Source organism: Cynocephalus volans, chromosome 3, assembly GCF_027409185.1.
Source record: "Cynocephalus volans isolate mCynVol1 chromosome 3, mCynVol1.pri, whole genome shotgun sequence".
Lineage (NCBI taxonomy): Eukaryota > Metazoa > Chordata > Mammalia > Dermoptera > Cynocephalidae > Cynocephalus > Cynocephalus volans.
The window spans coordinates 25876114-25889361 of record NC_084462.1 but is presented as its reverse complement, the minus strand read 5'-3'; the positions used below and the strand labels follow the sequence as shown (position 1 = coordinate 25889361).

The following is a 13248-nucleotide window of genomic DNA, read 5'->3' as shown; positions in this document are numbered from 1 at the left end:
GGAGCAGAGCTGGGCCCCCTGCCTCAGAGGCCTTGTGGTCAGCCTCCCTCACAGCCGCCACCACACAGACAGACCCACGGTGGGGAAGCTCCTTTATTGTCACATACAGCAATGACGTTACAGGCTGGTGGTGCCGGTCAGGATTCCCGCCACCTCTGACCACCCCTCCATGAAGACAGAGAGTGGCCGAGGGCAGGGAGGGGCTACCAGGGCCTTGTGGGACCAGCCACAGCTTCATACAAGCACCAAGAGCACCAGGGACGGTTGCTCCTGCGAGGAGGAGAGACGTGTGCCCAAGTGGCGCCAGCACCTTTGATTCGATTCTCTGAGTTTGCTGCCATGGGCGAGTCTCAGGTCCTGACCCAGTGAGAGAGGAGCAGCAGGGCCGGGCTGGTCACAGGAGCCCAGGCCAGAGAGAACTTGAGGGCTGCGGTCTGAGCTGCTCTGGGCCTCTGGGGACCCCATGTCGGCTGTGGAGCCTGCCAGGCCCCAGCCCAGAGGGGCAGGAGCATCTCTCCCCAACAGGCCTGGGACTCTAGCTGCTTACATCTCTGCAGTTTGACAAGGGGACATTGGGCTTGCCATGTCACGCAGAAGGGGCAGACCCTGCAGATCTCCCAGAGAGACCGGGAGGGACAGGGGCTGCAAGACATTTCCATTAAATGCTCCCTCCTCTGGCTTGGCTGTGGGGGCAGGTGGGATCAGCACCTGGGAGGCAGGGGCAGGTGATGCCAATCTGATTTGGGGGCCCTGGAACCCCCAATGCTCCTCTTACATGGTCCCCAAGTCCACGTGGCTGTCAGTGGTTTATTGATGGTCTCCCTGGCTTCTGAGAGCAGCTACAGGCCAGGATGCCCCCGGCCCATGAAGCAGACCCCAAGCCCTGGCGAAGGGGTTGAGGAAGGAGGCCCAGGGCCCTGCGGTCTGGGATGTGCCATGCAGCCTGTCCTTCCTGGCTGGCTGTCCAGTCTCGCTGTGGCCCTGTCACCTCGGGAGCCATCCCTGCCCTGTGCCCTCCCTGTCTGAGTTTCCTCATGAAGAGGAGAAGCTGGCAGGGTTGAGAGACCGTGGCTTCAGGAACTGAGAGATCTGGGTTCAAGTCCTGCCCCAGCCAGCCACGATCCGGTGGCTTGGGGGTTATTTATACCCTCTGAGCCTCAATCCCCAGTGTAAAGTGGGGATAATAATCCTATCTCCTAAGGGTTAAATGAGACAATGTAAGGAAAGCTCCTTAGACAGGCCCAGACATAGCAGGGACTCCATACATGATGAGGATTATGATTATTCTCACACCCACTGCCCAGCCCACCCAGACCCCGTCTCCAGCGGGAAGTGAGGGTGGGGAGGGAGGGGCAAGGGAAGGGCTCTGCAGCGGGTGCTGGTTCCCCCTGGACCTTGTCCCTGGAGGCACCATCTGTTCCCCAGACCCCCAGGCCCTGGGAGCCAGTGTCCCTCACAACTGTCCATGCCTGGAGCCCAGCCCCACTCAGGGCGTATTCAGGCCTCAGGGGCTGGGTCTCCGGTCAGGGTGGGGCTTGTCCTGGAGACCTGGGCTCTTACTTCCTGTCACTGGCTCCATCAGCGTTCTTCTGCCCAGGGTTGGGACCAAGCAGGACAGCAAGGGCGCCATCAGCATGAGGGCCACCGCGCTTCATCTTGAGGCTGGCTCTCAGGGCGGCATCCTGGCCGGAGCCCCCCTCAGGGGAGGCCAGGGGATCTGGAGGGAGAGCAGGAGGATGGGCTCGAGACAGAGCTTTGGGAGGACTTGGAGGCATTTTGCTCCCGGGACCTGCCCACAGAGAGAAGCCCTTGTCTGAACAAGGCAAAGCAGCATCAGGCTTTTGACTCCTCATCCACTCGTTCACTCACCCATCCATTCATTCATACATTCACCCATCCATTCATTCACCCATCCATTCATTCATATATTCACCCATTCACCCACCCATTCATTCACCCATCCATTCATTCATTCACCCATCCATTCATTCATACATTCACCCATTCACCCACCCATTCATTCACCCATTCATTCATTCATCCATTCACCCATTCATTCATTCACTGTTCAACACATGCTGAGGGGCCTGGGCTTCAGGCCCTGCAGAGGTCCCCACTCTGCGCCAGGGGCTCCCAGTGTGCGAGGGAGAGACATGGCAACAACACCCCATTATGCAGTGGAAGGCTCCTCAGAGCCCCGTAGAACAAAGCAGAGGGCTCAGGGCAGGCTTCACAGAGGAAGACGTCTTTGAGCAGACCCTGGATGGGAGTCGTGTTCACCAGGCGGAGGGACCAGCCTGAGCAATGGTGTGGAGGTGGGAGAGAGCCTGGCGTGACTGGGTGCTGGTCTGTCACTGGGCACGGGGCTATGCTGGGTAGTGTCGTGGGGAGCTGGGCTGATGCACCTGGATGTCTGTCATGGGCAGGAGGGAATTCTGGGGGTCCCTGAGCGGGGGAGGGACAAGGTCAGACTGGGGTTTGGCGAATACCATCTGACAGCTGAGTGGAGGGGCCACTGAGGCAGAGAGATCAGAGACCCAAGGCAGTTGCCGTGAAGGCAGCAGTGAGCTGAGGGAGGAGAGAGGTTCCCAACGTGGTGGCCCTGGTCACGACTCACCGTGGATCCCAATCATGTGCTCCAGAATGAGGACCCTCTCAGCCAGGATCTTCAGGGCCTCCCGCAGCTGCTGCACCCCCTCGCCCTGGCAGGGAGGAAGTGGCCAGGGTCAGGGCCGGCCATGGGAGGGAGTCGGGGCCAACCTGACACAGAGCACATGTCCCTGCAGCCCTGCCCTCCTGTCCCATCCCACTGCCACCATCATCACTAACAAATAGTCACCCCAGTTCGAACATCCCCTGTGTGCCAGGCTGGGGTCCAAACCCTTGCTCATAGATGAGCAACCCAGAGTGCAGAGAGAGTCAGCATCCCTCCCTACGGCCACGCAGTCTGGAAGGGGCTGATCTGGGCTTCAAACAGGACCTGTAGCCTCCAGCCTGGGCTCTTCTTTCTACCATGGTGGCTTCTCCTGAGTGCCCTGTTTCCCGCATAGGAAATATTCTCTAATATTTTTCTAATGCAGGCAGAGCTCCCAGCACAGGGTCCCGCAGGTGGGAGGCCCTGTGCCCATTTCCTTCTTGGACGGCCCAACCAAGAGCATCTGCCAGGTCAACGCTGCAGAGCAGCAGGGGCAGGCCAGGTGTGCCCACACCAGGCCAGAAACAGAGACGGGGCACTGCTTGGAGAGCACTGGCAGCTGAAACAAAGACGGAGTCTACGTTCCCAGAATCCGGTCTACACATGGGCAAAGGACCCCATGCATGGGGACACATGAATGAGCTGAGATGGGGTGCCAACTTATTGAGAAGACAGGTGTCAAGGCCACTTTGAAAAGAAAAGTGATGGTGAAGAGACAAGGCCACTGTCCCCAGCCAGCCCAGCCCTGGCAGTTGGCAGCCAAATGAGCACATTTTGCTGGTGTAACCTGACAGATCTGTGTTCAGATCAATTCAGCTTAAGATGAAACAAAAGGAAATCAAGAGCACCCTACTGGGTGACAGCAGAGAGGTGTCCCCACCAGGGACAAAGGCGCTGGGAAGCAAGCTGAGTGCAGTGTCTGGGAAGGGGGATATCGATGTCCCCAACTCAAGGAGGGAGCTCTGGGCAGGAACAGGGCTTTCCAGGTCCTCTCTGTCAGGGCCCTGGCTCAGCCTCATGTCCCTGAGCCACGGGTTGTGCATCTTATGAAATGGGGTGGGGGGTCTTGGGTAACCTCTCAGCTCCCATCGCAAGTGGCCTGTGCATCTGGACTGCTCCTCAGCAGCTCTGACCCCTCCTTCCTCGCTGCCTCCTGCACCCACCCTGGCTGCTCCATCCTCTTCTCCTCCTCTGCTCCTGCAAGGACCTCCCGAAGGTCCCCCAGCCCCTGCCTTGCCCCTGCCCACCTCCCCCACTTGGCAGACGCCCCAGCTGACTCCCCAATGGCCTGTGCTGGGACCCACCTAGGGGAGGGGAGCCCCCTCGGGCATGTTCATTCTCAGCTTTTGAGGCCTCCCCTGTACCTCCAGAAGGCAGGGTCCCCCCGGCTCACCTCCGCGGGCTCCAATCCTCACTCCTCAGGTTCCCAGCTCGAACCCCCTCCTCCTCCACCCGTCCCCTCCCACGTCTCCAGCTGTGCATCCTTCTGCCCACCAGTGCCTTGACCCTGTGGGTGCGTCCTTATACCAGGCCCTGATCATGGAAGGCCCTGTCCCCTGATAGGGACCCTACAGCCTGAAGCCTCCTTAAGAGAGAGAGTCTTTTCTACAGGTTCACGGCTGCTCTGCCCCTTGGGGGGCTCCCCCATCCCACCCCACAGGGCCAGTCACCCCACCTGTGGCACCCCCATGGCAGCAATCTGTACACTGTCTTGCGGTCACGACCACCCCGAGTGTCTCCCCCACTGGGCTGTGAACTCCTCCAGAGCAGGGACCCTATTCACCCCGTGGCCCAACACCCAGCTCAGGGCCGGCTGAGGCTGTCAGTACAGATCTGGGGGTACCTGCCTCCCCCATGCACTCGCAGCCAAGGGCACAGGAGGGGAAGCGCGGTCCATGGCACAGTTACCTCTGCAGAGGTGGCGGCCTTCTCCCCGCCCTCCCCGTCCACTCCAGGCTCACCCTAGGAAGCAAGTCACACAGTCAACAAGCAGTCGCCCCAGCTTCTCAGGCAAACCTCAGGGGCCCACAGGGGGTCAAGGGCGGGCTGTCCCCTTGGGGGCAGGGGCTGGGCCAGGGCCAGTTACTACTGTGTGACCTTGAGCAAGTTGATGTACCTCTCTGTGCCTCAGTTTTCTCACCTCTAAATTGGGAGTGATAATAGTACCTATGTTGTGGAGTTATTAGGTGAATTAAGTACATCAGTATTGACAATGAGCTTAGACTAGAGCCTGTCAACTTGACAGGCCATCAAAGTGTCCACCATTGTTATTTGTCACTAGACAGAAGCACAGGAGGAGGGGTGGCCTTGCAGGCTGACACTCCTGGGTTTAAATCCCAGCTCTACTGTTGCCTAGCTGTGTGACCTTGGGCACGTTACTTAACCTCTCTGAGCCTGAGCTGCCAGTTCCGGCAAATGGAGATACGAGAGCACAGTCTCCCAGGGCCGCTCTGAAGCATATGCTGTGGACAAGAGCACCTGCATCGTGGCCAACACATAGTAGGTGCTCAGAAAAGACCCCTCCTCCTCCCCTGCCCCAGGCCCCTAAAGCAAGGCTCGGGCAGGAAGGAAGCGCCTGCCTCCTTGGCCCTGGAGGCACAAGACGAGACTCATAAATTTCTGTTTCCAAGAAGGGCAATCAAAGGCGGGCTGTCTAAGCCTCTTATTTCTGGGAGGTTCAGAGAAGGGAAGGGACTCTGCAGGTCATGCATCACATTAACACGGGGCCCAGGTCACCCAGCGTGTTACCCCTGGGTCCGGGCTCCCTGCAAGAGAACTTGAGACTCTCGTCCAACCCTCCTGAGGCTGCTGCCCTCCTCAGCTCCCCTAGCAGCTGCTATTCCAGCCCCTGCTCACGCACTCCCGGGGAGGGGCCTCCCAGGTCACCCCGTCTCAATTTGGGCAGCTCAGCCTGCACCATTTGCCCCGTTCCCTCCTTCTGCACCCCCACCCTGATTGGGTTGCAGACCACGGGGCTGAGCTCAGGCGAGGCCACCCAGGACAGACCTCCCCAACCCTAGCACCCTGGCTTGCACCAGGGCCCACTGCCCCGGGAATGGCCCCGGCACCCCGCCATGCACTTACAGATGGCCCAGCCATGCCCTGCTCCCCAGCCAGGCCCTGCAGAAGATCAAACAAAGCCTGTGAGGCCCTGCCTGTCCTTGCCCAGTCGCCAGTCTCCCCTCCCGCACCCTCTCCTGGGGCTCCAGGTCTGAAAAGGAGGATGAGGGGAGGATGGCATGGGGGACACGGGAAGGCCAGACTCCGGGGATGCCCAGGACCCGGGCCGCCCTCCACAGCCGGTGTACAGAGAGGAGGGCCCTCAGAGGACAAGTGACTGTAATGGCCATGAGGACGGTCCCAGGTGTGCTGACACCCAGCCCAGATGGGTCCCTGGGGCCCCAGGCCTGTGTGTCCAGTCGTCCTCGGACACCTGCACCAGCGGACCAGGGGCACCCGCTCCACCTCTCTCCAAAGGGGAGCTCCTGGGCCCCCACCCCACAGTCTCCCCTTCTCAGAGATGGCTCCGTGGTCCCCCGGGCCCCAGGCACACCTGGGAGGTGACCTTGAGCTGCCCTTTCCTCACTCGCCAGATTCACTGCATCAGCTGGACAGTCAGCTCCACTTTATAAATATGTCCCTTTGCTTTGCCATTTCCACTGCCGCCACCATAACGCAAGCTGCTTTCCTGTCCCCTCCCTGCGCTATGCCGCTCCTTGTTCCCATCCCCACCTTCCATCCCCCACAGCAGCCAGAGGGGCCTTTCACAAAGTCACCCTCCCTGAAACACACTGAGCTCCCTCTACCGTGATGACAGCCCACGCCCCACGCCTGGGACCCGCGAGTGATGCCTGCCCGTGCCACCTCGTCCCTCCCACACTGTCCTTTGCTCAGTACCGGACTCTTCCCTGCCTCGGGGCCTTTGTGCGGGCTCTTCGCTGTCTGGAACTGATGGGCCCACCTTCCCTGGGACGCCCAGCCAGATGGGCTGGCTCCCCCCTGAGTGACTCATACTGGTAAGGAGACTGGCTTCTTCTCTCCCAGGAGACCCCCAGCTTGCACCCCACACTATGCTAGAAAGGGCAAAGTCCTTACCTGGGATCCGGGTGTTCCTGGCGGTCCTGGGGGACCATGTGGTCCAGGGGGACCTGTGGGCAGAGTCACAGATGATCACCTGGGGCCAGAGAACCCCACTGCCCGTCCCCGCCCCCCATCAGCCCTGGAGAGGGACCTGCCCGGCCTCCTGCTCTCAGCGCCTGCCCTGGGCCTGTCTCCATGGGCAGTAAATGAAATTTGTTGAATGAATGGTGGGGGAGGGGGAAGGCACACGCTGCCGCTCCCAGGGCCTCGTCCGTGTGGCCGTCCCAATCCCAAGACCTGGGACACCATGGAGGGAGTCAGTCCACACTGCCCCCCACTCCCCAGCCAGCCAGCGGCCTGGTGAGTCTCTCTCACATCGGCCCGCCTTGAACCCAGCCCCCTCTGAGGCCACCCCTGTCGCCTGGGTGACTGTAATAACCTCCAGCCCTTCCGCTGTCCATGCGGCCTCCCAGAGAGAGCTTTTAGAAATGCAAACCCAGGTAGGCACCTTTCAGGGCCCCTGAAGTCCTCAGCCGGGCCCCTTCCCACCCTCACCCCTCACATGCCCTCCTGGAAAGTTCCTCTGCTTTGCCAAAGCTGTTCTTTCCTCCTAGAGCTTCCCTGTCTCGCCACTTTCCCAGCAAACTTTCCTGTTGGTCTTTCCTGCTAGTCTCAGGCTGAGGCTGAGCGTCACCTCCTCGAGGAAGACTTCTCGGCACCCACCTCCACCCTTCCTCTAGGTAAATGTCACTCAGCCATGGCCCGTGGCCACTCTGGTTTACATGTCTGTCTCCCCCCAGGCCGGGCAGTGGCCAGACGGTCAGGTTGGGTCTAATGTGCCCGGCATGTTGGGAAGAGGGAGGCCTCTGTCCCCAACGGCCCCCCACAGGCCTGTGCCTCCCAGGCTGTAGGGAACTTCTGCTGGGCTGTACCACTGTGTCCCCACTCCCGGGCTTGGAGAGGACACATGGGAAAGGACTGCCAGGGGTCGCTACACTCACCCAGCCAGCGGGTCCTGGGACCTCCTGCCTCTCACTGTCCACCTGCCCCAGCTCCCTGAGCGGCCCTCGGCTGCGTCTCCCGCCCCAGCTCACGCGAGGGCAGCCTGGGTGGCTGCAGGCTCCTGCTCCAGCAGAATCACTTGGGGCTCGTGTGTCCAGTCCCACAGGAGAGCTTCACCTCAGGCCACACAGTGGGTTCAGGCAGACTGAGACCCTAGCACCCTCCCGAGGCTGTGGACCCCAAACCAGCCTTTAGCCCCCTCAATGCCCCTGGGCCCAGGCGGGGGTCCTCAATCCAGACCAACCACACTGCTGCCCTATCCACATACCTGGTGGGCCGGGGGGGCCCCGGGGCCCTGGGACGCCTGCCAGCACGGTGTCCACGATGGCAGATGCCAGCTGTGAGTCTCCATCTGTGGGAGCAGCAGAGCCCGCAGTGCTGGGGGGCCTGACCTGAGCCAAGGGGAGCACCTCCCAACCCCTGGCCCCACAGCAGCCTGGCAAGAGGACGCTATTGTTCCTGCTGCTCAGAAGGACACGGGGAGGCCCAGGCAGTCAAAGGGTAGGGAGCACCAGGTTGACTTCATATAAAATACAACTCCTTCCAGAACATTCCAGGCTCGTCAGACTCTGGGCCTGCCCTGCTCACTTCCCCAATGCCCGAGGCTGGCACTCTCTTTAGGCTCCACCTCACGTGCCCATCCTGATGCACCAACCTGCTCACTCATGCAGCGCCTCCTCCAGGAAGCCCTCCCTGCCCACCCCTGTAGCTGCAGTCACAATGCCTGGGGCGGGGCTGGGGTCTGTCTCCCATGGCCTTGCAGGAAGAACCTGCCATGTGACTTCATTCTGTTCCATCCCCAGAGCCAGACCCAGAGCACCAGGGCCCAGGAAACGTCTGGGATGGGGACACACACGGAAACCAGGCCTTAGAGTGGGGAGCCTCCTGCCGGCTGCACAGTCCCTGCAGCTCTCCCCTCTGAGCATCGAGACTCTTCCCAAACACTCATAGCCCAGCCCTCCTGCAAGGCCACCTCCCTCGGGACCCCTGTCTGAGGAAGGCCCTGGCACTCAAGGTGGCAGTGGACAGTGCCAGACACAGGGCAGTGTGCCCAGGCCAGGGCAAGTTGGAGCCCTCGGATGGCTCGTCATGGCCCAGGGGTGCGGGCTACTGACCCCTGAGGACCCCTGACCCCCACCCCAGTCACTGCCCAGGGCCCACCACACAGGTGAGGACACTGGGTCTGCAGACAGCAGGGTGACACGGGCCCTACTCCCAGCTCTGCCCCCACCTGTACCCTCTGGGGGCAGCCTAGACCCCTTTCCACTTGGGAATGTGTCCCTTTCTCCTGGGGCAGGCTCCGGTGGGGGACTGGGTGTTTCCATCTCCAGGGCAGCTCCATCAGGGAGGATTTCCACCTCTACTTTACAGATGGGGAAACTGAGGCTCTGAGAGGGGAGGTGGGATTCAGGCGCAGGTCTCAATGCTCAGATGAGGGCTGTGCTCCCTGGGGGAACAGAAGCCTGAGCAAGAGGGGGACTTGGGTTTCTCTGACACCTGACAAAGAGGTCTCCATCACCCCCCATAGTGCCCAGACGCCACCAACCCATCCCCACCCACCCTCACAGAGCAGGATGCCACCGACCCATCTTCTCTTCTCAGAATTTAAAGTCTTGTTTTGTTTTGGTGGTGGCCAGTAAAGGGATGCAAACCCTTGACCTTGGTGTTTTCGGTGCCGCGCTCTGACCGAGCGAGTAACCGGCCAGTCCTCAGCATCCAAAGTCAGTCCCATTACCCTCCGCTTAAAATCCTTCCCTTGTTGCCCAGGGCGCTCAACCAGAAACCATGTTCCTCTTGGGGTCTGCAGGCTCCCTCTGCTTGGCCCGCCACCGCCTCACTGTCCCTTGGGCCCAGCGTCCTCGTCCCATCAGGCTCTCTGCACCTCCCCGCCCCTGCCCCCCACATGCTCCTGTGTGTTCAGAGGCTCTGAACTGCTGTATCCCCAGTGACTGGAACCATGTGCCTGACACACACTAGGTGCTCGATAAACACAAGTTGAACGACCTACAGTGAGGGGACGTGAGGAGGAAGTTCAGTGAGGGACGACCTTGGTGGTGCGGTACTGCCAGGCAGGAAATGCGGCCGGGCCAGCAAGCAGAGTGACCTTCGGGGGCTAGGATCCCAGGGGCAGGAAGCTGAGCACCAAGGCAGGGACAGGCCCCTCTGGGGCCAGCATCACTTCCCTGGGGACACTGGCCTGGAGCTGAGCCTCTCTCCCCAGCTGATCCCTGTCACTGGCAGGGTCCAATTTCCCGGGATCCTCTGTGCAAGGCTGATCCTCCCAGAAGGCAGCACAGCTCAGTCCTGCCCACCCACCCCCAGGCGCGGCACTCACTGTCTTTGTCTGTAGGTGGCTGCAGGGAGTAGAGGACACCTTGGGGGCCATTTGGAGAGAGGCCTGGGCTGCCTGCTGGGCCGGGGGGTCCTGGGGGACCAGGGCGCCCCATCTCTCCAGGAAGTCCACGGGGCCCTGGCGGCCCCAATAGCCCTGCAATGGGGAGAAGGGGAGCCACTGTGAGGGCTGGAGCCAGGTGGCTGAGCCACTACAAATGGGGAAACTGAGGCTATGAAGGGGACAGGGTTGGTCAGGGTCAGTCACAGAGTTAGTCAGTGGTGGCCTCCTGACCCATGGTTTTCCTGGAGGGGTGTCCTGGGACATAAATGAAATGACTTCCCCTCCCATCCCAGTCCAGAGGGGACACCAGGGACAGCTGGGGAGGGAAGTGAGGGAGGCAGGGACAGTGGACACAGCAGAGGCTCCAGCCAGATGACTGTCATCCTCTTCCAATGACTTTGGCTTGGGGGCAGTGACACCAAGGGTGGCTGCCAGCCTGGGCTACACCTGTCTTGACCGTGGGTCTCTTCCCCGCAGGACCCAGGAGGAGTTGGGAGGAGGGCTCTCTGGAGGTGTTGTTTAAATGGCTGAGAATAGCCCCGGTCCCTGGTGGCCCCACATCTACGCGTGCACCCAAAGCTCCCTGAAGACCCTCTTCCTGCAGCCCAGGGTGAGATCAGGCCCTGAGGTACCTGGGGTGGGGGCAGAGATGGGGTAGTGGTGGGAGAGAAACCCCAGCCCAGTCCCCAACTTCAGGTTGGGGGGTTGTCCTTACCAGGAGGCCCCGCTGGGCCCTTCTCTCCAGTCTGGCCCTGGTCACCTTTGGAGCCTGGGGGACCTGCAGGCCCTGGTGGTCCTGTCTGCCCTGGGGGCCCTGGGGAGAGAATGAGATAAGGCCTCACAACACTGGGCCGAGCTGCCCCTGGGTGACTTCAGGCCCGCCCACCTGGACCATCAGGTCGGACTTTCCCCCAGGACCCCTCCCACCTGGGGGTCCCCCAAAAGCAAAGGCACCACCAGCACCTCAAGTTCATCAGTTGTCAGTTTGCAAACTATTTTTTTGTACCTATTAAAGTCTATGATCCCAAGAACTGCTTTTGTTCCTATTTTACATGTGAAGAAACTGAGGCTCAGAAGGGTCTGGTCCCTTGCTCAAGGTCACAGGGCCAGGCCATAGCTCAGGTTTCTTAACTCCATGTTTTTTTCTCACATCCTTCTGTGTCTCTCTGCTTGGGGTCTAGAGCGGGGCTTGCATTAAAGCGCTGCTCAATAGGCCTCCTCGGAGACACCAGGAAGCCTGGAGGGCACGTCTGCCCAGCTCCAGGTGTCCAGGTCCTGAGGGTGCAGGAGAGTAGAAGACGGGGACATGAGGCCACTATGTGGCCTGGGGACAGACTGTTCTCCCTCTGGGCTGCCTGGAGAGGAAGCTCAGAAATGCATGCTGATCTGATGGAGGGACCTGTGCTGGCTCTTAGGTCCCTTCCCTCTGGGACTGCATGTGCCTCTGGTCTGGGAGGAAGGGCTTGGCTGGGGGTTGCTGGCTTTGGGAGAGCCCCACCTGCTCTCCGGCCAGGCTGCTCCCAGGCGTCACCATTTGTAGGGTGTGCGCCCCACCTCGTGGCCATCCTTGGAACTGCACTTTCCCTGGTAAGAAAAGTCCAGCCGGGAGTCCCGGCGCCCCTCCCAGCCTCTGAGCTGGGGGGTTTGGGGCCTGGGTCCTCCGCAGGATGAGAAGCCTCCTCTTCCTCAGTTCCAGAAAAAGTATTTGAAGAAGGTAGGCATGGGGCAGCCCTCCGGTGGTGAGACCTTGGGGACAGTGGCTTGAGGGGCAGGCCAGGCGGCCAGAGTGAGATGCCCCCACCCTCCCGGGAGGAGGCCCGAGCTCACTCCTCCCACAGCCTTCAGTCCCTTTAGAAAAGTGCAGGATCCCTGCTTCTCCTTTCCTGGTCCCAGGACTGGCACTGCAGGCCAACTCTCCCACTCTGCTGTTCTGCCCTCCTGCTCTCCTGAACCAGGCATCAGAATAGAAACAGGACAGATGCGATGGGGGCCAGGGGTGTGCATCAGAGCTGAATCTGGGGGTTCAACTGGGAGAGGGGAGCAGGACGGAGTGAGGGTGTCCCCTCCAAAGCACTCTAGTGGGGTTGAGAATCACTGGAGCAAAATGCCCTGGCTTGCTGGGTGACCCTAAGGGAGTTACCTAACTTCTCTGAGCCTCACTTGTCTGCTCTGTAACCCCAAGTTTCCCAAGCTTTGTGCAAAGATTAGAAATGATATTTGTATTGCCTAGGGTGATGTGAAAATATTTAATAACTGGCACAGCTCGGACACTGATCACTCGTAATAGACAACAGCCTTAAACCCCTGTGTTCAGCCATATTGACAGGTGCAGCTAAACATCCCACAGCCTAAAGCCCAGCACAGTGCCTGGTGCAGAGCAGGCGTCAATTGTAACTCTCATTAGTACAATTGTTATGACTATTCCATAGTCCCTGGGGGCAGAGCCCAGACCAGTGGGTAGGATGTGCAGAGAGGAAATTTTATCCCTGACTTATGTAGCGGAAAGACAGGATGGCAGATGCCCTCCAACTCTGGTCAGAGAGTTCAGTGAGGAACCGCCAGGAAGTGGTGGTTGGCAGTAGCCCCCAGTCCCTGAGGATATACAGGCAGGGGCTGCTGCAACATTGAGCCAAGCAAGGACGGGCTGGGCTGGGGGTCTACGTGAGGATGCTGAGGGGCAGGGTGGGCAACGAGGACAGTAGCTGGACCATAAGACAATAAGGAGTGGTGGAGACTGCAGCAAACTGCAGGGCTTGGACTGAATCCACAGTGACAACCGTGATTCAGCTGCAGCCGATTGTTCCCATGAGGGATGGCCAGCCTGGACAGTCAGATCTTCCAGTTTTGTAAGAGAAACTAGAATTCCTGATTTTTATGTGAAATCCCCCAGGTTTTAAGTGTTAGTTCAATTTTTTGTTGTTGTCATTAGTTCAATTTTTCAAAATGCCATGTGGGTGTATCTGACCCAGAGGGCCTGGTGTGTGACCTATTTGTGGAGATCCCCGGAGGCCAGGCC

General features: G+C 60.1%; 1 protein-coding gene across 2 annotated transcripts in view; it reads right to left on the bottom strand.

The window, feature by feature from the left end:
* Positions 1-1556: 1556 nt before the first annotated feature.
* The window catches only part of COL26A1 (collagen type XXVI alpha 1 chain), a 176413-nt gene continuing 164721 nt past the window's right edge, over positions 1557-13248 (bottom strand). For both annotated transcript variants that reach the window (XM_063091788.1, XM_063091789.1), the window contains exons 6-13: positions 10948-11046; positions 10173-10325; positions 8106-8189; positions 6791-6843; positions 5780-5815; positions 4604-4657; positions 2618-2702; positions 1557-1717 (exon numbers count right to left, since the gene is read on the bottom strand). In XM_063091788.1, coding sequence (XP_062947858.1) covers positions 1557-1717; positions 2618-2702; positions 4604-4657; positions 5780-5815; positions 6791-6843; positions 8106-8189; positions 10173-10325; positions 10948-11046 — 725 coding nt within the window. The remainder of the gene's footprint in view (positions 1718-2617; positions 2703-4603; positions 4658-5779; positions 5816-6790; positions 6844-8105; positions 8190-10172; positions 10326-10947; positions 11047-13248) is intronic.